Source organism: Diplotaxodon limnothrissa, linkage group LG15 (genome assembly GCF_057381915.1).
Source record: "Diplotaxodon limnothrissa isolate DT_005_m linkage group LG15, D_limnothrissa_male_GT1.1, whole genome shotgun sequence".
In the NCBI taxonomy this organism is placed as follows: domain Eukaryota; kingdom Metazoa; phylum Chordata; class Actinopteri; order Cichliformes; family Cichlidae; genus Diplotaxodon; species Diplotaxodon limnothrissa.
The window spans coordinates 38,041,407-38,068,868 of record NC_140610.1 but is presented as its reverse complement, the minus strand read 5'-3'; the positions used below and the strand labels follow the sequence as shown (position 1 = coordinate 38,068,868).

At 39.0% G+C, this 27,462-nt stretch overlaps 2 protein-coding genes across 2 annotated transcripts; both read left to right on the top strand.

Annotated features, from left to right (window-relative positions):
• The first annotated feature begins 1,299 nt into the window (after window positions 1-1,299).
• On the top strand, window positions 1,300-8,860 carry LOC146617946 (alkaline phosphatase-like). Its single transcript, XM_085373652.1, has 11 exons — window positions 1,300-1,375; window positions 1,602-1,718; window positions 2,641-2,756; window positions 4,687-4,861; window positions 5,240-5,412; window positions 5,720-5,845; window positions 5,974-6,043; window positions 6,318-6,456; window positions 7,336-7,526; window positions 7,615-7,731; window positions 8,589-8,860. Exons 1-11 carry the CDS (start codon window positions 1,300-1,302, stop codon window positions 8,858-8,860), a joined length of 1,572 nt encoding a protein of 523 aa, XP_085229778.1.
• Window positions 8,861-10,192: 1,332 nt separating this feature from the next.
• On the top strand, window positions 10,193-20,072 carry LOC146617945 (uncharacterized). Its single transcript, XM_085373651.1, has 9 exons — window positions 10,193-10,382; window positions 10,692-10,844; window positions 11,487-11,592; window positions 11,788-11,911; window positions 12,179-14,536; window positions 14,668-14,836; window positions 18,667-18,829; window positions 18,936-19,068; window positions 19,906-20,072. Exons 1-9 carry the CDS (start codon window positions 10,318-10,320, stop codon window positions 20,070-20,072), a joined length of 3,438 nt encoding a protein of 1,145 aa, XP_085229777.1. The 5' UTR covers window positions 10,193-10,317.
• Window positions 20,073-27,462: the final 7,390 nt, after the last annotated feature.

Sequence of the window (27,462 nt, the reverse complement as noted above, 5' to 3'; positions counted from 1 at the left end):
ACTTTTAAGAAAAGATTTAGATACTGATGCTAACATTTTGAATGTGGAAACTGAAACTCCTGTTAAGCCCTCCAACAGAGTCTGTGAAATAATGATAAAATAAAATAAATAATAATACAATTATCAGGCTCACTTACATGTATTTCCCTGTAAGAAATGAAATTTTGACATTGTAAAAGTGTATTCCACTGAATCTTTCAAAATCTTCCTGTTTTAATAAAACTGTTTTCTGCAATAAGCCCAAACCTGGTCCAAACAACCAAAGCCAGTGGATATAAAAGAATGAACATTTTTAAACCACTTTCTGAAAACGTCACACAGATGTGTGATCAAAGCCACCTGTACACACACACTCATGGCTCAGTTAATTGTACCACAAATTAAAATAAACAACTTTCAACAATTTGTGAAAATTGGACCACTTGACCATAAAGTACAGTAAACAGATTTTTAACACTGCAATGTAAAAGTGTGGAAGAGTGAAAAACAAAAACAAATCAGTAAATTTTATGCATATCACACTGATTTATGGTAGCTATAGACAAGAGTGATTAAAGCTATTGCTGGTAAACATTTATCAGATGGTGCTTTTTATTGCAGCTGTCTGTACTCGGGCTGACAAACTAATAAACACATCTTAGCTCAATCATCCAGATAAGTAAATCTCCAATCTGGACGTTTCTGTGGGATCAAGGAACTCACCTCACAGCCCATTGTTCCTTCAGTGGTGCAAGTTTCAGTCATTGTGCAAATGTACATTTAAATCCAAAACTAAAATAAAAAACTAAAAAATTTGGTCCAATTTTAATTTTTTTATCCTGCTGCTGTGGCACACTGATCTCCCTTGTGGGATCAATATTTATCTATAAGCGTCTAGCTAGCTGGCTGATGCACAAAAGTACTTAATCTGGGTAATGATACTGATAGAAGGGATCAAATTAACTATTAGGTATAAAGCTAACAGCAACAATTTTAGGAAACTCCTTTCTGTTTCACATTCTGCAAAGAACACTTTTGCTTTAGCATTATCGTGTGAGCTACGGTTTTAATTTCACCGTGGTCCAATAATGATTACTTCTACAAAGCAAATTTAGATCTTCTTAACTATTTTGTACTGACATTGCGTAGTTTACTGCCTCTTCTCCCGTGTGCATGTGTGTGAGAGATTGCATAAAACCTTTTCCCTCAATTGCAAGTTCCTTCATGTGCCCTTTGCTCCTTGGCTGAATATATAAAGGTGCTTCAGAGTGAGGAAAACGTGCTCTTGTTCTCTCTCTGCATTCATATAGAGTCTAGACCATGGCCAACAGACATTATCTATTTTTTATTGGATTACTGATTTCCATTTCGGTGCAGTGGACTTCGTGTGCTAACAGTAAGAATTTGCTACATTTTGTTCATGAGAGCTTCTTCAGAAACTAAGAATATTACTTTCAATTTGCAACACAATTTCAAGCTTAAAGAAAAGACAGTAACAGACATGCAATGCATATTCGGTGTTGCAAAAACTGACTATTATGCAGTTTATTCATTAAAAAAAAACACAGAAACACATTTGAATGGCTCTAACCACCTTCACATTTATTTTGTCTCGCTTATAGAGGATGAGCTCGAACCGTTCTACTGGAACAATAAAGGAAGGAATGCTATTCACGCAGCCCTAAATAAACCACGTAATTCACACCAAGCCAAGAATGCCATCCTCTTCCTAGGAGATGGTAAGTCTAAGAAAGAAATTTTCCTACCATTTATGAAGTTTCTTTAAACTATCAAGTATTTCCTCTTGTACCTCAGTTCATTTATTCAGCTGAAAGACATTTTGAGTCTCTCCATCACTGTGGTGTAACTCACCAAAACATAATAAGGTCTTTTAAAGCCCCAGATTTTGGTACCACAAAAATCATGGTAGGAGATGAACACTGACACATGATCATCTGCTCGGAAAGCCAGGCATAACAAAGTGAAGTGAGGCTCTGCAAAGCCCACAGTGCATGTGGGGTTGCAATATTTGCTCTTGTATCCTTAATCGGGCTAATACCAAAAAAGGGTAAATCGGAAACAGTTTGAAGTCATCTACCATGTCTGGACGTTCAACAGAAATTAATAACAGGTTAGTTCAGTTTGCTTCATTAATTCCATTTAACCAAAACCAAAAGCAGGCGAAATATTTTCCGCTATTGTAAAACAACAGAAACGAATTTCTTTATTCCGTTGTGGAAATATAGCCTTACATGAAATCATACATTTGCTGCTATTTAATCTCTGACCCAACATCACTGTTTAGCAGCTTCTCTGTACAAATGACAAATTTATATCTTGATTATGATTTTATGAGCTTCGACTTTTGCCATCACTGATGCTGTCTTCAGCACATTTAAAGTTTTATCAATATTTATGATTGATAAGTAATATGTAACAGCTCAATAAATGACGTGTTTGTGAGAATACATAGGAAAGTTCTTTTAGTTAATGACCTATTGGTGACACATTAGAAGAGTTTAAGGTTTATATCTGATGACCAGAATGTCCTTTACCAAGTTTCACTAGCTGTTTTATTAGCTGGACCTAATGAGTTCAAAGAGCACAGTGTACTCTCTTGGCTGATGTTATCTACTCACGTGTGATTCCTCCTACTTCCAGGTATGGGTATGCCAACAGTGACTGCTGCCCGGATCCTCAAAGGCCAGTTGGAAGGAGTAAGTGGGGAGGAGTCCAGTCTAGCTATGGATTCTTTCCCCCACCTGGCCCTTTCTAAGGTCAGAACACTATGAGCAACACACTCCGTAGACTTGCATCCTTAACTGTATCGCACATACTTTTATGGTTCTAAATCTTACTGATAAAAACAACAACCAGAAAGCAAGATTCAGAGGTGTGGACTCGAGTCACATGACTTGGACTCGAGTCAGACTCGAGTCATTAATTTTATGACTTTAGACTTGACTTGAAAAAATGTTCTAAGACTTGTGATTTGACTTGGACTTTTACACTAATGACCTGGGACTTGAATTGGACTTGAACTAGTTTACTTGAAAATACTTGATATTTCACCCCAAATATAAAATTTAACACGCATACTATATTATATTATATAGAAAGTGTGCACCATTAATTCAATTCATTCATTCATTTATTCAAACCACACTCCGTACGTATGTGTGCGTGAGCTGTAGCACAGCCAATCAAATTAACCAGATTTTTTTTTAAAAAGAAAAAAAAAACGCTCAAAAATGCTGCAAGGAGTTATTTTTTCAGGTACATAAACTATGAAGTAGTCAACAAAAAACCGAAATGCAATATGCAAAACATCCAAGTAGAGAATCACAGACAGAGATGGAACAACTTCCAACTTTCTCCGACGGTTGAAGTTGCATAAAGAACGGTAGGTGGTGCTTCTCTTTTGCTACGATGAGATAGCTGACTTCATCTAACTAGCAAATGTTTTCCAGGCTACGTTGGTGATACAGTTTTTTTTTAATGTGTATGATATTTTTGTCATGTGATTTTAAAGCCGGTCCTACAAGTGCATCTAAGAATAACATGCAGCTTATCTCAGAACTGACGGTGAAAATTATTCTTGGAACTAAGTTTAATTGAGCTGCATTTTAAAGAGGTGCAATTTCACAATTTGTGTATATTTTCTAAGTTCACTATTTCGTCATGTGTTGAGAAAAACACAGATTTAAAAATTACATGGTCTAATATTTACATTTAGCATAACTGCAACATTCTTTTTTCGTTTTTTTTTTTTAAAGACTCGAAAGGACTTGAAATTCAAAGTTTCAGACTTGTGACTTGACTCGGACTTTTACACCAGTGACTTGAGACTCGACTCTGACTTGCCTGACATTACTTGAGACTTGAGACTTGACTTGAGGATAAAGACTTGAGACTTACTTGAGACTTGCAAAACAATGACTTGGTCCCACCTCTGGCAAGATTACAAACAACAGCTTCAGTGTCACTTGGCATTGATTCTGCAAGTATGTGCTGGAAGGGTGGAACGCCACTGTTTCAAAAGATAAACTATAAAAGCAGACTTAAGTTTGTGTTCAATGTGAGCCAAAATGAGTGACTGAGCCCATGAATTGAGCAGAAGGGTCTTCACAAAGGTCAAAGTTGTTTTCCCACAGACCTCTATGGTAACTAGTGCCATCTGGTGGCCTTCATATAGAATTCATGGTTAAGGTACTTCATTGGCTTCATTTTTCCTAAAAACTGTCTATGGCTGTAGCACAAAATATATATATTTGCCATATTCATCAAATCATCCAATGATTCGGATGACCTTTATCTATGAAATGTTTTTATTCTAATTAGAGTGACCACTTGCAGGATCATGTGGGAATAAAAACATTTCATAGATAAAGGTCATCACTCACAACAGCTATTAATTTGCAGTGAAATTCCTCCAAAGCAAAGTCATGCCTTTAATGTAAGGGTCAAGGTTTCAGGTTTTGCCCTTTCACTAGCAGGATACATGTTACCAGCCTAACAAAGACAGGCTTTTTTATCTGTGTTATAAGTCAGGTGACATAACTTTTGTGAAAAATCTAGGACACTTAATTTATGAATGTTCAGTGTTTTAATTTTCTTGATGTCAATGACAGAATCAGCATTTTCTTTGACAGTGAGCGTGAATATTGGTTAACATGCAATATGTGTGATTGCTTCGGATGCCTGCAGACGTACAACGTGGATCAGCAGATGCCAGACAGTGCTGGCACAGCAACAGCGTACCAGTGTGGTGTGAAAGCCAACTATGGCACTCTGGGGGTCAGTGCTGCCACTCCAAGGTACGACTGCCAGGCTTCCCATGGAAATGAAGTCATATCTGTTCTTCACCGTGCCAAGGCTGCAGGTAGACCCACATCCACAAAGCTTTGACTACTTTAAGGCACATGAAAATGATGCTACAAAGCAATAAAATCTTAAAAGTCGAACGTGTACAAGAGAAATAACCTATATACATTTATTGTTCAGTGTACAGCATTAGCTTACTAACTGGACAACTATTCAACTACTATAAATAAAACAATTTTACATCTAAACAGGCGTGTTTTCTGTAGCATACCTCACATCAAGTGTATATATCTAAATATATCTAAATCTAAAAAATAAATGTGTCCTGCATTTTCAAACAAAATTTGTTAACCTCCAGGAGCCTAATCAGTTCAAGTTCTCCAAGTATAACTCAGCAAATATGTTAACGCTATGAAAAATCTGGTCCTTGTTTCAGGGAAATCAGTTGGCATTGTCACCACAACCAGAGTTCAACATGCTTCTCCTGCTGCAGCCTACGCTCACGTTGCCAGCCGGGACTGGTATTCTGATGCTGATCTCCCAAATGAGGCAGTCAAGAATGAGTGCCGTGACATTGCTTACCAGCTGGTTTACAACACAGAGATAAATGTAAGACTTAATCAAAACGGGCAGGCAAATGAACAGTGCACTCACACAAATGATGAATAGAAAAAAAATCAAGGTACCTCTAGACTGAATAAACCAGATAAGGTCTTTTAGATAAGTCATTAAATTTTACCAAAAGCAGATTCCTCGACAATTTTGTAAAACATGGATGACAGCGAACCTAAGAAACCACTTTCTAATCCAAACCTCAGAAGTACTCGGTGAATAAATCCTCATACACTAAATGTGGTTTTTTTTAAAGTATTTTACATGTACAAAAATCAAAAGGGGAATATATTTCTTTCTGCAGGTTATCCTTGGTGGAGGTCGTACCTATATGTTTCCCACAACAGTGGAAGACCCAGAGTATTTAAATAAGACAGGAGTCCGAAAGGACGGGAAAAATCTGGTCGATGAATGGCTAAAGAACAAACCGGTAAACAGTGCCTTCATCAAGTGTGCTCATCAGTTTTTAGTTTGAACATGTATCGTGATTTTCATCACTGAGCATTTTTTTTTAAAAAACAAACATTTTCCACGTTTGTCATTGTTCCCCACCGACAGAATGCTAAATATGTTTGGAACAAGGCTGACTTTGATGCTATCAATCCTGCAACGACAGACTTCCTGATGGGTAAGAACTCTGAGGTGCATCATTTACAACTGCGTCATACAGAGAAGAAAAACACAAGACCTTAAGTACTCTAGACCCAATAAAAAAACTTAGATTTTTAAACAGTGACATTTCGCTAAATTCTGCTGAACTCATTTGTCAGTGTTTTTAAGGAATTTATCAAGTTTGTGCCATTTTATTTATTTATTTATTACATATAAAGATTATATATACTATATGTAATATGGCAGATGTAACAGGGGAAAACTGAAGCCTGCAAATTCTTTCTTTTAAGGTCTGTTTGAACCCAAAGACTGCCGGTACGAGCTGGATCGTGACCCCTCCATGGACCCATCCCTTACAGAGATGACAGAGAAAGCTATCAAGATCCTCAGCAAGAACCCCAAAGGATTTTTCCTCTTTGTGGAAGATAAGTATAGTATATTCACCAAAGAAAGAAATCAGGAATATTAATCAAAACAACAAATCATGGTTGACCTTTTAATGTGAATGTCCGATTGGCAACAACAGACAGAATAAAAACTGTGGCATATTTTCATGTTATTCTCATATTGTGACAATGGCAAAATCAATATCAGTATCAGCCTGCACCAGAGATATGTGGAGGGTCGGCTGAGTGCTGATTAATCTTGATTGCAGGCAGAAGTAAAACCAGTGTTCATTTATTTATTTATTTATTTGCCAAGTCCACCTTTACTTTTGATGACAGATTTGCTTCTTTGGCACATAGAAGATTGTGAAAAAAATATTGTCTGTGTTTCTTTACAGATGTTTCATTCTTATGTATTTATTTTTAGATGAACTGTTCTGCTCTTCTTCTCTTTAAAACTTGAAAAAATGGCTGGTTCATATTAGAAGCTCTTCTCACTGACAGTTTTTTTTCTTCTCATTCATCTCTTGCTTCAGGCGTGTGCATTAATACGACTTTCCCCACACAAGTTTACGATGATGCAACATTGACATCATCATTGTCCATTTCCATCTTTTACACATGGCACTGTGTCCAACAAGTGAAATGTGGTCTAATATGACTATGAAGGAGCAGTTACTAACACAATGGTTTCCACAGATAATCCTATTATTAATTTCATGCCATTTTCCATAACTGGAACTCACTTTTGCTGCAATACCATTGGCCAAACTAATATTTGATGTGCTGGTCACAGTTGTAGCATTATGTCGCATTAAGGCTGTACTTTGGGACGCCTACGTTTTCACTGCAATCTCAAACTTTGCAAGAGACGTACTACTACAGATGCTTATTTATCAGTGACTTTCTTCTGAACTTCAAGGGGGAGAATCGACCACGGTCACCATGCAACAATGGCCAAAAAGGCACTCCATGAAGCTGTACAGTTTGACAGAGCAATCGAGCGAACAGCTGACCTCGTCAGTGACCTGGACACTCTGACTATAGTCACTGCAGACCACTCTCATGTTTTTGCTTTTGGAGGTTATTCTCCAAGAGGAAACCCTGTTCTAGGTAAAATGCACTTTTGGAAGAAGCTTTAGCATTAACAAGTCAGCCTCATCTTATGTTCTGAGTGGTAATTTGCCCTTGTGATATACAGGGATCGCTGATACCAAGGCTACTGACAACAAACACTTCACCACTGCTGTGTATGGGAATGGACCAGGATACAAGATTGCCAATGGAAGTCGCCCGGATGTGAATGAATCAATTTCAAGTAAGTGACACTGAGCATCTTTTTATGGAATCCAAATCAATGCAATAGCTCCATCTTGTGGTGTAACAGTAAACCAACTGCACTGCCACAAAACACTCAATCTAGCTTTTCACTGTCACCTCACAAACGTTCAGCAATGGAGTTTCATTGAATGGACAATACAGCTTCTTGTGTATATATACACCATTCTTTCAGGTTGTTTTTTTGACGGTACAGCATTTGAAATAAGGGCTATAAACAGCAGATGATTTAGAAAAAATTCTGTACAGTACTTTCATAGGAGTGTTGAATTGTAAAGACTACTTATGAATCATTACTAAGTGTCAGAAAGTAAGGATTACGATAATGAAACAGGTTAGTGTCTTCATCTGCTTTCATCACGGGGCGACTGTGGCTCAGGAGTTTGGGACGCTCATCTGTAACCGGAAAGTTGCCGGTTCGATCCCCGGGCTCTCTGTCCTGGTCACTGTGTCCTTGGGCAAGACACTTTACCCTACCTCTGTTGGCCAGATACGCGATATGACAGCCTGCTTCTGTCAGTCTGCCCCAGGGCAGCTGTGGCTACAATTGTAGCTTTCCTCCACCAGTGTGTGAGAGTGAATGAATAGTGGAATCAGAGTGGAATGCTTTTCTTTCCAAGCACCTTAGACTACGATGACCTGGATGGCTGAGAACCTTCACAGACAATAGTGGAATTGTAAAGCGCTATATAAATGCAATCCATTATCAATACAGCTAATGTCATCAGTACAATGCGTTTTAGTTTAGTAAGCCAACTGTTGGCTTTTTTTTGTCAACACTGATCTAACTAAAGCTATGCAGCTAATACTGAAGTCTTCTCTCTTGTTTCCCTTCAGCGGACAACAACTACGTCCAGCAGACTGCTGTCCCTCTTGATTCAGAGACCCACGGCATAGAGGATGTAGCCATTTTTGCCAAAGGTCCCATGTCACATCTTTTTGATGGAGTCCAGGAACAGAGCTACATTGCTCATGTGATGGCTTATGCTTTATGCATAGAACCCTACGTGGACTGCCAACTACCTGAAGGCAGCCATGCTGTAGCAAGCCACCCTAGCCTGCTGCTTCTTCTGATTAGCCTCCTTCTACTTCCTTTCTACTCTATCTGAGATGACATGATATCTATCCCTGGAAAATCGGTGCTATCTGAGAATTTGGATGAGGAATAAATTATTGTTTTCGCTCTACTGTGTGTAATTTAAAAGTGATGCAGTAGTTTTAGACAGCGGTGTTGTTTTATGTAATTTCCAAGTGTTGACACAACTTTGCAGTGAAAACCATTTCTGTTAGTATTGCATAGAGCAATGTTTTAATGCTGTGTTAAGCTCCTGTAAATAAAATCATGTTTGTAATTATATTGGAGATGTACTGAATAAACAAGAGATTTCATATTGACAAATATTGGAGTTACTGTCAAGCACTGCATTACATACAGCCATACTTTGGCTGTATGTAATAATGTGATTCTTTTAGAATTTTTTGTTGTCATGTGTTTTATGTGAGGTTTCCTTATTTGTTTACAACCCAATAACACACTTCAGAATTTAGTTTTGGATACATTATCAATTTCAATATAAACCCCTATTCGCTATTAGAGTTTACTGGTTCGTGAAAGTATCAGAATCTTTCTCTGCAGTATCCAGGAGTTGATCGAAATTTTCCCCACTACCATGTGCTAGTAGTATCATCAGCAGAAAATACGCATTTTAAATTCATAAATACCTCCCATAAATCATTTATATTCAACAGAAAAAAATATTAGTTGTAAATACATAAACATAATAAATAAATAAATAAATATAGAACTAAGGCAGTCTCCGTCCCTATCCTACTTAAGTAGCCTATTTGAACCTCTTGCAAATTGCCAAATGTATCTTGTAAAGGGATATTAATATTCAGCTTTGCCTTGTGCGCCTTCCTTGATATTAGACTGCATGTGTATTTTTGAGTGGCTTAATGATTCTGAAGTACCATTTCATGTAAGCATTTGTTGCATTATAATGAGTTAATTAGCAGTGTGTGTTCGAGCATTTGAGTTTTATGTGACTCCGTCTATTAATTAAAAGTTTTGAAGCTAAAATAAAATACAGCAGTGGAATAGAAACGCTGTGACCTACAAAGACATCAGTAGTTTTTCAGGCAAAGACTTTGTGCCTTGCTTTAAATGAATCTATCACCTCATTGGTTAACTTTGTCCAATCAGAGGCGCATGTGGGAGGGATTTCCGTTTGCTGCGGGGCTTGGAGGGAAGTCTGAAAACAATGTACCGTAGCTTCATCGAAAAGTAAAAAAACAAAATGTAGATAAACTGTGAGTTATTGCTTTAGAATCTGAAACGCTCGCCCAATCGTCCAAGCTGCATTGAAAAAAAAATCATGTTAACGTTTTGCCGGCTTAAACTTTAGGAAAACGTAGTTTAATGTACGCAAACAATAGCTCGATTTCTGCAGCTTGCAAGTCGCCGTTAGCTCTGCTTGCTAACGTGAGCCAGAGCCACGTAGTTTATTACACGCTGCTCGGAAGATGTTCAGAGTTTAGATAAATTAAAAAACAAGTATCGCTGGCCATGGATCGACACACGAGGAGACTGACGAGTCAGCTGTGTAAAGCGGTGAATGAAGGAGATCCCAGGTGAGGTCCATCCCTTTTTCTTCTTTCCCCTGACATGTCCTGTGTTGTAAACATGCTACAGCCACCCACGTCAGACTAACATTACGATTTACGTTTTTACATTTGTATACCTTATCCAGCTCTGATCTCTCAAAAAGAAAATCAATACTATCCACGATGTCGGTTTTCCAATAAAAAATTAAGTGTGCATGAACTCTATATATCTACATAGCTACATATTTCAGTCCTTACTAGTTTGTTACGGGTGTTTTCATTTTTCGATATGTTAGTTTGTATTTGTCAGTGTAACACGTCTTGCTTTCGTGACAGATCTGTGCAGCAACTTCTTTTACAAGGCGCAAACCCCAATCTGGTGGGTACCAAAGGGGTAGCTGCTGTACACTTATCTGTTGGCAAAGAAACTGAGAAGAACATAAGATGCTTGAAAACCTTGCTGCAATATGGAGCTGACCCCAATATAAGGTATAGATCCAAAACAGTCACTTAACATCATATACATTTAGTCACTATAGTGTATTTTAAGTCAAAGAAGCAAGACAGTTTTTCAGCCTTAGTTCTGGGGTTTTAACACAAGCATTGTATTAACTCACTACTACATAGTCCCCCATTTTATAAAAGGATTGTATTTAATATTTGCATGAAAATGCTTTGCACTTAATGACTGCCTGAAGTGTAGAAGCCTTGGACATGCTCTGCCAGGCCTCTAATGCAGCCACCTTCAGTTGCTGGTTTGTTTATGTCTATGCCAGTGTCTTCAGTAGCTGAAAAACATGCTCTCTTGGGTTGCCCGTTGAAGGACATCTTATTTATTTTTCTATACAAATTCTTGGGTTGCTTTTGCAGTATGTTATGACTGTCATTCCTAAACAATTGCTGCAAAAGTTTTGTTAAACTCTTTGAATCAAAAAGTGAAGTCTGCACTCCAATCCCATCTGGATTGTTTCATTTAAAATCTACTGTTGTGGTTTACAGAGACAGAATTGCCAACATTGTGCTGTTTGTATTTGTTTACTTACCGTGGTATATCAGTAGTTTTGTTTGAAATATTGGCCAGATTTTTCATAAACTTTGCACCGACTTGTAATGATGAAATGTCGATTTTAGGTCATCAGAAGGCCTCACTCCTCTTCATGTTGCTGCACTGTGGGGATGTTATCAAAATCTCAAGCTGCTCTTGATGAACGGAGGGAATCCATATATCAAAGATAATGTATGAATTGCTTAATTGTGGCTTTTAGACTAGTTTTTGGGAACATTTAGGTTAATCTGTTGTTTATATTTGTGACAACTTCAAGAGAATACCTGAAGGGTACTGTAAAGTATACTATAAAATTCTAATCTTTTGCTTTGAATATAGTGAACATTTTACTTTGAGTTTTCTCTTACTTCCGCTTTATTAATCCAGGAAGGAAACACTCCACAGCAGCTTGCAGAGCAACAGGAAAATCGAAAATGTGCCCATCTCCTTCAGGAATACCAGGCTGGCCCAACAGACACTGAGGAGGATGACATACCTCAGTTCCAATACTGTAAGATGACCTTTTTCAAGTCTTTGACAGTTGTATAATCACACTGAGAGCGCTGTTGAGAAGCTCCGCTACCGATTGTGAAACCAAAGGAGTTAAAACATTGGCAGTAGCATTACCTGTTTTTACTATCAAATAATGAAAAAACACAAGAACTATAACCTGCAGAACTCCCCGCCAGGGTGTAAAGAGTGGATAAGAAAAGTTTCAGGTTTGTCTTTACAGAATTTTGCTGACAGACTAAACTATGTTCATTTTTTTCCTTCACAGCTCTGTATTCCGACCAGACAGACATGTCCAGCTATCCTGAATCGGACTACAGCTTTAGTTCCCACACATCCATGATAAGTGACTTTGGAGAAGCCCCACTGAGCAGCACAAGGCGCTCATCATTTTTTAACCTGTCTAACATTAATGGACGACTAAGTTGCAGAAGTGTATCGCATCACAGACCATCTTATCCTTCCATACTTTCAAGCACTCGCATGTCTGCGGTGGAGCCTGCAGCTGCAGTATCGAATCTTAAAGAAGATGGCAATTGTACCGATGATACCACATCGAAAGGCGAGGAATGTACTGCTTCACCTGATGGCATAATCCCTCCTTCCAACTTCCCTGCAGTTTCCTTCATGCGAGCAAGTCGGAAGAGCGTGAGCTTCAGGGATGACGTGGATGAATATTACCCTGTTTTCAGCCCCGAATCTCCCCAGCAGAATCCTGCTGTTGATGGCTGCCAGCGCAGCTTACCTTTTGACATATCTGAGTATTCTGATTTCCTGGATTCAGAACGCATGGCTACTATTTTAGACAAGCAGGGCATTGACGCCACATCACCGGATCATGTCTACATTTTCTGCAGGGAAAGCAGTGAGAGCACAGAAGAGGACTTGGAGAAAACAGTGCTTGTTCACTGTGCTTTGGAAGAAAGTGATGATGAACAGGAAACAGAGCGTGTAAAAGACGCTCAGGGGAACAGTGATGAAAACAAAGTACACTGCCATGCTGCCGGCAGCAGCAGTGGAACTAGTAGTAGCCATTATAGTAGCTGTGAGAGTGACCATTACACCAGTGCTCTGGATGCCTCTGTAAACCCTGAATGTCTTTCACTTAGTGCAGCAGATGATGTTTCTGCCAAGACCGCATTAGACAGAAAGACTCTGATTTCTACAAATTCTGATTGTGAACTTACAAAGATTCATATGGAAGCTAATACTGATTCCAAACCTCAAACGGTTGAGCGTTTATCAGGTATGCTTAATAAACTGACCTTGTCTGGAGTAAAAAATCCAAACAATGATATAGTTCAGGGTTGTGGTGGTAATGATGTAGACAGTCCAAGTAAGGAAGATGTTGTTGAGTCCGCAGCAGTAGAAGAAAAAAGTGATCATCCATTCACACCCAGTCCTTTTGTAACAGGCAGGACACGCTCAAGAATGAGCCGTTGCTCGCTGAGAACAAGCAGAACTGAGAGCCTCTCCACATCTTTGTTCGAAGATACCCTGCCTACACCAGTTCGAATACGCCGCCAGACTCCCAGATCTCCAACCAGTGAAGAGTTTTATAACTCACCACGCTTACCATCCAGTGCACACTGCTTTTCAGGCAGACCCACAGAAGGAGGGTGCTTGTCTGTGGACTGCCAAGAGACACAGTCCAGTACTCTCAGAGGCTCAAGTGTTAGTAACAGCCAGGCTGATACGCTTCTCCTCTCTACAAGTGTGACAGACTCTGCTGTTCAGTCACAGACTTTGTGTGACACGTTTCTACTCGAGAGCAATAATGACAATTCAGTCAGTGCTTATGAGAGAAACATTGCAGAGATTGCTTTTGCTATGCAGGAACAGAACTGTAATCTCACCGAAGACGGGGAATTTCTGACTGACGATCTGACATGTTCAGATGAGACAACTACAAAGAGAAATGTAAACGATACCCCTCATGAGGAGCAGGTAGAAAGCCTAAACAATGAAGATGCCTGGATAACTAGGGACTGTAGCTCTCTGCCAGACTCTGTGTCGTCATCATCCACCTCCAGCTATGGTTCTCCAAGGAGATCCAAGGAGGACTCTGATTTTCCCTGCACCCCAGGTACTGGCTGCACACCGAGGTACAGCATGAGCAGGCTTTCAAGCTGCCGTAGGCCACAGCACCTGGCTAACTTGTCCTACACCCCTGGAGGGCGTCCACACATTCAGGATGTGGACGAACCAGTAGAGTACCTGTACACAGATACTGAACGCGGCCACAAACTGATTGAGACCCATGTCCCACCTACAGCAGACACCTCCCTCAGCTCCAGCGTGAGTACTACCAGCAGTGAGGAGACCATACTTTATGACTGGCGTACTTTGCATGCTGACATGGTGGACAGCAAAGAAAAAGAGAATCAGAAACCCCAGGTGGAGGTACAGAAGGCGGAAAATGAGAAGTGTGTGGACAATATTTTGCCAGAAATCAGAGGGATAACTGACAAGGAGCTCAGATCGAGGCTGGTGGAGCTGGGGGAAAGTCCAGGCCCCATCAGCAGTCGTACAAGGCCCACCTACATGCGAAGACTGTGCCGCCTGGTACAGGAGTCCAACTGCCAGTCACAATATCAACAGAAGAAGTTAGAGCAACCACAAGCAGGTAATGCTTTATTTCAAGTTTTTAAGTGACTTAAGGTAAGTTGAGCTCTGTTGTAACATTTCATTAAATATAATATCTACTCTTAAAATATATGAACACATACATTGACATTTAGTTTTTTATTTTTACAGATGCAGGTTACAGTCCAGAATTGTGTAGGGTTCTGGAGACCTTTAATCTTCCCAATTGCCAGGCTGATGAGCAGGCTTTGTGCCAGCAGTTTGACCAACCAGATCAGAACAGGAAGTGGAGAGAGGGCATCATCAAGTCCAGTTTCAACTACCTGCTGCTTGATCCAAGGTGCTTTTGCCGTCATTTTTATTTATGTTTTGTTTTCTTCTGTGCATTCAGAGGAGATGAGTTGTTGCTGACTGTGTGAAAATGTTCACATTCACACTTCAGTAGATGCATCAGAGAGCACTTGTGTTCTGGATTCACCCCTATAAATCTCTAGTCATATTAGTTGTCTAAATTGAGCTAGTAATGGGCTTGTTTGTGTCTAATACAATACAATACAACTTTATTTATATAGCACATTTAAAAACCAACCGTATACCAAAGTGCTTCACAATAAAACAGCAGGTTAAAACATGAATTAACAAAGTACTGAATATGCTAACAGGTCACTGGCACTAATTACACAAGAATAAAAGTGAATATTAAATAAAACTTGCTAAAAACACATAGGTTTTAAGTAGAATAAGATATTAAGAAAGATAAAATTGGAATTAAGTATAAAATACAGGCGTTAACCAACCGGGAAAGAAAGATTAAATAAGTGAGTTTTTAATCGTGATTTAAATAATTGGATGGAGTCAGATGCGCGAATAGCAATGGGAAGGTTGTTCCACAGGTTAGGTGCAACCAGGGCAAACGCACGGTCACCTCTGCTCTTATGCCGAGATCGAGGCTGTACCAAGAGTAATTGGTCGGACGATCTGAGGGCTCTCCCAGGGGTGTATGGTCTAAGAAGTTCGGCGAGATAGCTAGGGGCTGCATTATTCATAATTTTGAAGGTAAGCGGCAATATTTTAAATTTGATGGGGAGCCAGTGCAAATCAGCAAGGACAGGGGTGATAGAGGCAAACCTTCCGGTACCAGTCAAAAGGCGTGCCGCAGCATTTTGGACAAGCTGTAATCTATGGAGAAGAGCAGCAAGTAAAGGGAATTACATTAATCTAATCTAGAGGTCACAAAGGCATGAATAAGCTTTTCAAGACCCTTATGTGGTAGACGCAGTTGGTAGAAGCTAGATTTGACTACAGAGGACACTTGTTTGTCATATTTGAAAGAGCTGTCCAGCAGCACACCTAGATTACTAACGGTGTCAGAGAGAAAAGTGGCAAGGGATCCAAAGGTATCAACTAGTTGGCCCTGGGGGAAATGACTGTCAAACACCACAATTTCGGTTTTCTTTTCATTTAAGATAAGAGAGTTGCCCAAAAGCCATTTGACTTCTCTCATGCACTCTAGGAAGCAGTGCAGTGACAGCAACATCGTCACTTAGCTGAAAGTAAATTTGTATATCATCAGCATAGCAATGAAATGACATGTTGCATTTTTCAACGGTTAAGCCTAGAGGTAGCATATAGAGTGAGAATAACATTGGGCCCTACACAGAGCCTTGAGGCACGCCACAGCAGAAGGATGCTGCAGAGGAAGAATAGGTACCCAGAGTGACAGAGGGGGACCTTGTTCGAAAGATAGGATTTAAACCAGTTAAGGGCGTCACCTCTAATGCCAACTGTATGTTCTAATCTCGTTAGCAGAATATTATGGTCCACCATATCAAAGGCTGAGGACAAGTCCAGTAAGACTAAGACCGCTGAACCACCTGAATCGGCAATTAGGAGAAGATCATTAAGGACTCTCAGCAGAGCTGTTTCAGGGCTATGACGTGGTTTAAAGCCAGACTGAAATTTATCACTGATGTTGATGAATGAAGTTGCGAGAGAACTATCTTCTCCAAGATTTTGGACAGGAACGGGAGTTTGGAAATCGGCCTGTAGTTCACAAGGTCATTATGATCGAGGCTCTTGTTTTGAGAACAGGCTGCACTATGGCATTTTTAAAGGCTGTCAGAACATGGCCAGAAAGCAATGAAGAATTCATTAGAGTTAAAATACTGGGCCCAATTGTATCAAAACTATCCTTGATAATGCGTGATGGGAGAATATCATGTACAGAATTTGTATTTTTCAGTTTTTCAGCTATTTGCTTAAGAGCAGTGAGTGACACTGGCGCAAACTGATGAAAGGTTGATAAACATCCTGGGGTGAAAGCAAGGCTCACAACTAAAGGGTGTGAAGACTTGAGAGATAAAATTTTATCTGTGAAGTAATTTAAAAATTGTTCGCAGAGACCTGGAGACGACACCGTCGGCATTTCATGACAGGGGTTAACCACTGAATTAAAGATTTTAAACAACATTTGAGGATTAGGGCCATTAGTCTCAATAATTTCAGAAAAGAAAGCTGCGTTAGCCATTTTAGCAGCATTTTGAAACTTCAGGCGGCTGGTACGTAAGATATCAAAGGATACCCCGAGCTTGTCTTTTTTCCACCTCCTCTCGGCTCTGCACCACACACGTTGTAGGGCACGTGTTGAGTCGTTTAACCAATGTTGGGAATTGGTTTGAGGACATTTCATTTTAATAGGTGCTACAACGTCAAGGATAGAGGAGCATGTGGATAGCAAAGAATTAGCAAAGTCATCAACTGTATGAGGTATAGGACAATCAGTAATAGTGGGTGCAGAATTAACGAACACCACAGAAAAATTAGCCACAGTTTCAGAATTAATTATGGGCATAGGGCGTCTGAGGCCCTCAGGGTGCATAAATCAACATCAGAAATAACTGGGAAGTGATCAGAGATCCCAACATTGTCAGTGTTCTTAATACAAACTTCATATGAAAAAAACAAAACAGATCAAGGGTATGGCCTTTAGAGTGGGTTGGTTCATTTAGCCACTGAACAAGGTTAAGAGAGTCAGTTAGAGCAAGAAAGTCTTTGGCTAATGGATCATCCTTACAACAGATATCAATATTAAAATCACCAGTGATAAGAACACCGTCATATTTAAAAAGAACAGATCCTAATAGCTCAGCAAAATCCTGTATAAAAGCCTTGTTGTATTTTGGCGGTCGGTAGACCACAACACATAGAGTTATAGAAGAATCGGCCAACTCCAGTAATTGAACTTCAAGGCTAGGGTAGGTAGGGGAGGGGAGCTGCCGAATTTTATGTTTATTTTTAAAAACTGAGGCTAAGCCACCACCTCTGCCTGTAAGCCTAGGTGAGCTGAAGAAGGCACAGTCTGGGGGGAGAAGTTCCGAGAAGGAGAACGTCTCACCAGGGCTAATCCAAGTCTCCGTCAGGAACAAAACAGCCCCAAGGCGAGGAAAAAGTCATTTAAAACACCAGCGACCTTACATTTAGTAGAGCCATCCGTGTCATGGGCGCCATGTCCCTACTCGTAGTGCGTCGCAAACGGCTTAGGTTGCTGTGATGCACGCCACCTCTGGAAGACGTTATCCAGGTCTGAATAGGCAGGCATGGGACTGGGAGGGCTGGGTAAACTTGCCGTCCGACAAGCAGATCCACCGACGACTAAGCGATCTGGCAAGAAGGCAATCACGGGAGGAGGAGAGAAGACGTAGAATATCCATGCTAGCATGTGGATTAGCCATAGCCTGTGGTTTAAGGTAAGCCTTAAGACGGACGTGAATACCACTCCGTTTGCCCCGCTTCCTATAGCATTTCTTATACATGGTGGGTAGGGGTAGTCAGGATATGCTGGTGGAGGAGTCCGATTGTGACAGGGTGGCGTCTCCCAGAGTCCAGCATGGATCGGAACCATAGGAGTGAGAGAATCGAAGATTTAAGTGTTTGTCAGTCATAAGTAATTAGTGCATTGCCACCTGATGAGAATATTACCAAGAGAATGAGGAATACAATGCAAAAGTCAACAAAGAGGGGTTGAAAGGAGAGGTGAAGACGGCACACTGGCACCATCTTTGAAACCCCCAGTTTAAATGTCTAAGCCAAATGTAGTTTTAAAATAGAATACCATAAACACCTCTCAACTCTAAAAATATTAATTGAATCGTTTATTTCCCTCTCTGACAGAGTGACAAAAAACCTTCCCTTTCGCAGTCACACCATGACCCCAAAGGAGTGTTTCCAGACTTTTATCCATGCTATATTTTATGTTGGCAAAGGAAAACGCTCCCGTCCCTACAGTCATCTGTACGAGGCTTTAGAATACTTTAAAGGTGACAAAACCTCAAAGGTAAGGATGCAAATATTGATCGGTATTAATATATCATATTGAAATAGTCTTTAATCGCGTAGTAAATATGTAGTTTGATTCTTTTTTTTGTTCTTCCTTGTCACAGAAACTGTGCTCCAAAGTCCAGCACATCCTTCAGGTGTGGAACACAGGGCAGGGTGTCATCTCTCTGCATTGTTTCCAAAATGTTATTCCTGTGGAAGCCTACACAAGAGAGGCCTGTATGGTGGAGGCGATTGGTGAGTGCATGAGGGCGAAACTTATCAAAAACTGAAATAACTAATAATAACATCACTACAATCCACAGCACGACTGCTGAGTACTTCCCCCTCTTTTTATGTATCAGAATCTGAAACCACCCTTGCAAACATCAGCCAAATAGGGGAAGGACCAATGATGTTAGCGGCTCATCACTGCCTCATTGGTGCCTTAAATTACTACTGTTGAAGTGTACACCTCCATGTTTAATACGTCCGTGTTGTTGAGCCCTAGCGACCTCTTGGAATATTGTAATTTTTAATATTGATAATTGTCTGAGTATCTTTTTTCTTTGGCAACCCTGCATATATTAAGTTACTCTGAAGTGATGGAACAGTGGTGCAGTGTTTAAGGAAAAACAAAAAAGGTTTGGGGTTCAGATCCACCAGCCGCTTGGGTCTACCTGTGGAGATCCATGTGCGAGTGTGCCCTGGCTGGCACGCTTTTCTCAATGCCACAGGAAACTCTTGTTGTGCAGTGCAAGCAATGGAAAAGAATGGGTTTTAGAGCATGGTGCATGTTGCATTCTATGTGAATGGCTTATAAGCAGTTAAAAAATAAAAATGGGCGGATAGAGGACAAAAAAACCCTGAAACTGTATTATTTTAAGATATTAACACAAACATTCAGGAAAAATAGAGAAATTGTATCTAATAGCAGCATTAAGTTTGAGCGATATTAACTAATACCAACATTTTACTGTTTAAACCTGTGATAGGTGCTCGGTTTGGTTTTCACAAACTGCTAAACGCAATACTGTGTTTGACAACACTGATAGATTTGTCAGTGAAGCAACTTGACTTTCTCAACTGTTGCAGGGTTGAAGATGCTCACGAATCAGAAGCGAGGGGATTTCTATGGCATCGTGTCCAACTGGCAGACAAAGAAGAAACGGGAGCTCGGCATCCACCTGCTGTACCGTGCCATGCAGATCTTCCTGGCTGAGGGTGAAAGACAGCTTAGACCAGCTGACATCAGACAGTAGAGACACCCACTTGCAGTGGGGTGTGAACTGCTTAAACACCAGAAGGGAAAATACCACTACTTCAGAAGACGACGCAATCCTTCATTTTACAAAGATTGAGTAATGACTTTAAAATTAAGAGCTCTGGAACTTTTACCAGAATTTTATCATCTTTTGCTGATAAACTAACACTGAATCCTCATACCCAGGGATTTGCAGTTTGACAAATGTGACATTAAGTTCAGTTATAGCATCTTAAATGTATATCGTGGTCATATTTTAAAATATCCTTCTTCAAAGTGCTCTTAGCGTATTTAACGCTGCGCCATGAGCAGAGAATGATGGATTTGAACCCCAACTAGCAGACATTTTCTATTGTTTCATATTATGCTAGCTGAGATCTTTTACTTGTAGTTTTTTTTAAAGAGTACTTGAGGATTTCACTTTGAAAACACACATTTTGCATTTAATTTTTTCATGGAGATTGAAGAGCTATTTTCTGAGCATACTTTGTTTGGTCTGGCCAGATGTGGTTAACACGATGACACAATATTATCACAAAACTTTAAAAAACTCAAGATTTTAATAATAGAAATCAAGATCAAGCTATTTACTACAAACATTATTCCCATTTGGTTACTTTTGTTGACTCTTGTAGAATAAATTGGTTATGACTGCAAAATTTTCCAAAGAAGCAAGGAGAGCAGTAAACACAGGAACACCTAATCAGGTTACTATTTCTGTTTTTAAAAAAATGTTGTACTTATCAGGGCTTTTTAACTGTGGGTTAGCATGTTAGGTTTCCTAGAACCTCATTGTGTTCTAAAATAGGATCTTTTGTCATTTGTAAATATAGTATTTCAGTTAAATTGCATTAAAAAAAAGTTGATGTGGGTACATTTCTATCCAGGTGTTTACAAAATCAGCAGTAGAGGCAGGATGCTTTAGCGTTATGGGTCAGCTACAGACAAATGTTACACTTTATTGGCAAAACATTTGATCTATTATGATTATTTCTGCAACTTTCTGATGTTATGAAATAGATGTATCCATTATTAATAAAAAAAGATATACAACTTTAAAAGGAACCTTTTTTTTTTTTTTTTGTGCATCAGACACTACAGAGTGGTTGCACTTAATAGCAGTTGCAGGTTACCCATATGGAACGAGATATATATATATATATATATATATATATATATATATATATATATATATATATATATATATATATATATATATATATATATATATATATATATATATATATATATATACACACACACAAATAAATGTTAATGTAATGCAGCAACAATTTGGATTTTATCTTGAAATAATGGAGATGTTACATTCCACGTCAAATGAATAACAAGCACATACTAATAAGAGAAAGTTTGCTTAAAATTGATTTAATTTTTAAATCATGTGTTTTTAAATCTGACCTTTGGCATTGATGTTTCTCCTTTGTGCATATTAATTTGTGCCCTTTGACGTATGCCATTTACTGACACTGCACCCTGCAGCATCCTCTCCACAGTCTGTAATACAGTTACATAGCAGATTGATATGAAAATGGTTATAGTCAGGTGATCTTCATGCATGGCTTTGAATAATAATATAATAAAAAGATATGCTCAGTAATTCTAACACTTATTTTAAAAGTATAAAAAAAAAAGCTCAGTTAAAACTAAATAAATATCATTTCATCAATATCATAAAAAAATATCATTATGAACTTTTTTGCTATGTTTTTGAAAAACAAATGTACCATTTACAAACTGGTATTAGAGCAAATGAAATTGTGTTCCATTGTTTTTGGAGGGTATTTCTGTTCATATATAAAATAAGCAGCAATTTATTTTTTGTGATTCCAACTAAAGCCGGGTGAGCTTCATCACTAGGGCCAACTCCATATACAATTACATAGTTTACTGGAAAATAATAGTGTTAAACCCAGTTTTGCCATTTGACTGTGGCTGACCCATTTAAGGAAGTACACGAATGCTTTAGCTGGTTGGAAGTATATCTCCATGATCTGCATATGTGAAGCCCAGCAGACTTTCTGAGTCAGTAGCAGAAACAGTTTCAATGTTTCAGGCCATTTCATGTGGTACTCAGGATATTCTGAATGTAAGTTATATCTCAATTATCTCATAAGACATGTAAAAAAAGGAAGGCTAAGTAGTGACATTATTACAGTGTCAGGATGATGTGGAAGCTCCAGGTATTACTTTATATCACAAAACAACACTAATTCTAACAACTGGAATTGCATTTTAGATATACATGAGTTGCACCCCCCCCCCCCCCAAATAAAAATCTACGTTCAACTTTTCCATGAGCGAGTAAAGCGCTGGATATATGAGAGCATTAACCTTTAACTCTTATACAAGTGGTATGAAAACAAACTCTACTATTTTAAGTGTGTAATAGCATGAAAACTGTGTAGATTTATTTAGCCCTCATGTTGTTATGAAAAATAAAGCCCCTTCTCTGTAGTCTGTTATTTTCACTGTTTTTTGAATTGTCATGCACAAAAATACATTGTTGCAACTTATGTAAATGTGTGATCACATGCTCTATTTTGACTTTCTGTGATTTCAATGTAACAAAAGAAACAAAATATATCTGCAAACTGCTTCACTGGTTTGTCCTTTCTTTATTCCCAGTCTTTGGTGGCCCTCTAGTGGACAAAGGAAGTAATTAATTTTGTTATTATGTGTACAAGGCAATTCTCTTGACGTAATAACTTCTCTTTAGCTGCTGTAGTTCACTGAAGGTGGTTTTTGGTGTAGCCCACATGTCATGCAGATCGTTGAACTGTGCTTAAGTCTGATACGCCTTCATTTTGTTTGTACCCTCCCCCCCTTAAAAAAAATCAATGTGACCTTTGGTTGCATCTTTCCTACACACCCACACACAAAGAAACACACAAAGTCATTAACAGTGCGCATAAAACTGCTTTGTGAGAATGAGTTATCTCTCTACTTGGTAAAATATTCACAACTAATTTTCAAAGAATGTTCTTTAATTACTGTTATCATGACTCATTCTGTATCATCTACAGCTTCTTGTTAGTGGTTAGGCAATATTTCTCACATGATCTGCACAAGAACACTAAGTGTACTCTTATTTGCCACTGGTGTCAGTCCTGAAGCCAGTAACGAGGCCTGCACATCTCTTATAAATGGTAAATTAAGTAACTGCTTCTTTCCCCTGCAAACATTTCTGAATTTAGACTCTTTAGATAACATCTTAAAATGATGGACATTAACTTACATAATATAAGCAATCGCAAAAATAGAGGTATGTCTAAAATTAAAGAATATAAAGTAGGCCTGCTTTTAAAGCTTCAAATTACTGTTACAGTACATGTGGTGAAACTAAAGTGAAACTAAAAGACCACTTGCAGGGGTTTTCCAATTCCACCAGTACTGTTCTTGATTTTTGCTGGTCAAGAAGTGTTATAATACAGAATCGGCACACATCAGTTTTTCATTTGAAAAACAAGCAGGTACTTTCCTGGTAAGGTAGCTCAGCAAACCCTAGGCAAAAAAAGCATCTCTCTGGCCTTGCACTTTGTAAACTTTAGAAAGAGTCTAAAGAGTAGCTTCGCATATACAAGAATATTTTCACAACTTAAGAGAATCCTTAAATTTAATGCTATTTTCAAATAGAAAACTCTTTGCAGGCATATATTGCGTAATTTATAAATGGCAAGTGGAAACCACACTACAAAAAATCAAAGGGTAAAAACTGTGTATTTAATGTGTAACAATTTTGTGGAAGTTATTTTTGCATCTTTTCGATTGTTTGGATTTTAAGTCCTGGTGTTGTGTATGTATAAAGCTATATACACACCCCCACACACACTCTACTTTAATACTGTAACTCAATTTATTCACCAATATTACATTTGTATAACTATATAGAGGCACTTGTGCTACATAATTTAGATAACATTTCTTCTCAGTGAACAAAAGTTCAGAGATTAGTAAAAACTAAGAGCATAAGACATCATTTAACAAATATTGCAAGTTCAGTTATAAAATACATAACAATCCTTAATTATTAAGACGAAACGTGACATCTTGACTACATTAAAATATGTATATAATATATATAAATATATTAGTGTTATGGAGCTTTGTTCAGTTGCATTAATGTCTTGCATAGTTTTTAACTTGGTTTTAACAAAGATCTATGTGAAAGACTCATCACATCACCAAGGGTTGAATTCTCAATCATTTATTTTATAACACAGAAAAAATACACATATACAACAACAGGAATGCATAATAATGTGTTTATATATTCACTGTATTAGAAAAACAAATGTTTTTTTAAAACTGACAAATTACCATTTAAAAGGCTGATAGAATATATGTCCAATAACCATAATTACCAGTATTTTATATTAACCTTTAATAGTTACTATTCTTATGCAGTATTTACAATTTCTAAATCATTGATACAATCCCCGATGCACACACAAGGCATGTGCACCGTTTCTTCAAAGGTCAGTTTTTTCACAAGCTACCTCTTGCAACATTTTTCTTCCTCCCCAGCTCCCACTCCCCCAAGTCTACAGCCCCCAAAGTGATCGTGATGCGATCTGAACTGCCTGTCAATTCACACCGTCCATGTTTACTGCTCTTAAGGGTAGGCAAGGGACAGAGGCAAGCAGAGAACTAAAAAACACCATCATCAGCATAACGTGACACTATTCCTTGTGACGGTCGGATGAAATCTGGGACACAGTTGCATTCATCGTTCAGTGAGCTCTCCCACACAGTTAAACCCACCGACAGCAATGAATGTTGATTGTGACCTTTGCTGTGGTTTGCAAGCTACAAGTATTTTGTGTTTCTGGAGAATGGACGATGCGTTCCTCGTGAGCCCCACCCCTTCTAAGACCATGTCTGTGCAAAGATTTCTGCATGTGTTCTTTTCTTCTTTTCTGTGACAAAGACTAGCCACAGGGTACAGTCAACGGTCGATGGTTTTTTTTCTTTCAATTTAGCTCAAACTCACCGACAGCGTTGAATGTTCACTGGGGCAAGCAGAGACCTGATGGTGACTGGGGATGACAGTCTGCTTGGCGGGAGCATATCTTCTCTGTGAGGGAAAAGCTTCTTTCTTCTTCTCTCACCAAACCTCCCTTTCTTAGTAACACTGACAAGGTCATGACTGTAACAAACCTGAATTATACCATCTTTTCCAGTTAGGCTAATCAGATGACTAATACTATCCAAGTCAAACTTCCAGTTAATATAAACTGACAATAAATAGTGATAAATTATAAGAAAACATTATTTTTAAAGGTTCGGTTAATCACAATGCTGCCATCTTTCACATCTTTTTGGAGCTTTTTTTCCTTTTTTACATCCACTACCTCTAGAAAGGTATAAAAGAAGACTTTAAAATATACGCTGAACTTCTTTAAGCAAGAATAATTTTTCACTAAACCCATTTATTTGGATTTCTTAGTAGAAGAACATTTTCCATCAAGCCTGGAGAGCTGCATTTACCAATGACTTCCATGCCACATGGTCATTATTACACCAAAGAACTCGTCAGTGTGTAAGAAAACATTTCCTTGGTAAATAACAGTTAGAAAAGGGAAGTCATCTTGAAACTCCTGACTCATAGTGGGTTTTAGTAAACGTATCACCTGGGTGGAGGCTGCAGCCAATTGGCATATAGTTTACTGAAAGCACAGTGGCGTGGTGTCTAGAGAGGCCCCAGCATGCCTGAATAGCTTCATGCAAGCTGCAGGATGAGGAAGACACCGGGTATGAAACTGCCGACTCACCCTGATCGATAGCGGCTGCCATTTCGCTATGATGTGGCGCTGTGGCCAAAGACTGGGGTGTTTTTTCTTTCCTCCTCTTCTTACACTAAAAACAGTAAAGAAACTATCCACCATTTTGCATCAATGGCTTTATTACACAGTGCTGAATCAACTTGAGAGAGAGAGAGAGAGAGAAAAAAGCAAAACAAAAAACAAGTTGCAGGGTTTGTGAGAAGCACAGAAATCAAATGCCACGGAGCTGCTGGAGCAATTAGATACGATGTGACGGCAACTGTGGCAGTGAGTCAAGATGTGGTCGGATGATAAAAACGTTGTTGGGACGCTTTTCCAGGGCAGGATAAGGAGTGACTAAGCTGATGTGGCGGATATCTCATCGCATGCCACATACTCCTTTTACACAGAAAACAGAGAGTTAAAAATAGCAAGATGGCTCTGTCTTTACTGTTAGGCAGGAAAACAATGAGCAGTATTCATTTGTGAAGAATTTTAGATCGCATGTGTTAATTTGGCATTCTGAAGCTTTTAGGTCCCGAGCAATAATAATAATGATAATAATAATAATAATAGTAATAATAAAACTAATTTGTTAGCTGATGACAGCCAATCTTGGACCAAAAAGCACAGTCCTTGCTGCGAGGGACACGTTAACTTGGTCTCTTTTCACTCTCCACAACAGTGATTTGAGTGACAGCGCTGGAATTGACAGAAGTGGATGAGAAGGAATGTAGCTTTATAAGGTCTTCTCTGGCCGCAGGATGAAGATGACAGTAGGAAGAAAGATCTGGGACATGCAACTATAGAGAGAGAAGGGCCCTGAGCTGACAATGTGGCCCTTATCTGAATGACAAGGTCTGCACATCAGCCCTCAAACCAGCACGGGTTGGGGGGGTTGTGCTAGAGCATTATGAGAAAGCTAAGTGGGGAGAGGAATAAGAAGAGACAGAAAAGGGAGGAGGGAGAGGGCTGGCATGGGTGTCCTTCCTTCAAACATGCTGGCCTTAATGGCACAGACAGCTCTGACATTTAACCACTGAAACATTTTTAGATAAGTGGATGCGGTGGAGGCAGATTTGAGACTTGTGAAAATTTCAGGAGGTTTTTTTTTCTCTTTTTAGGTTAACTATAAGCTATAAAGAGCTTTTGAAAAGGGGCCGCGCAAACATTAAGAATAAGGAGAGGAAATTAAAGGGGAAAATAATATTTGTGCACAAGCTGGAGAAGTGACTCAAGGGGTTCTCTAGTTAATGACTAATGCTGACGTTCTCTTGAGCAACGGCGCATCCCACAGTTGGTTCGGTGACGCTATTTGGTGGTCCAGAGTAAGAGACCACAGTATGAATGTGATACAGGATGCCGCAGATTACCACCACATATGTTGAACAGACTTAAAACAAAGTACTGTTACAAAACTACTTTAAAGGAGTCCCAGCAATACAGAAACTTGTAGAACAAGTTGGTGTAATGGATACTGTCAGTGTTTCACAGTTAGTACTGTGAAAACAGAAAAAAAAAAAACCACATACCTGTAATTCCAGAAAGGCATCTGCAAGAGGTGATTAAATTACTCGAAAAACAACAAAAGAACTGACTGCACCC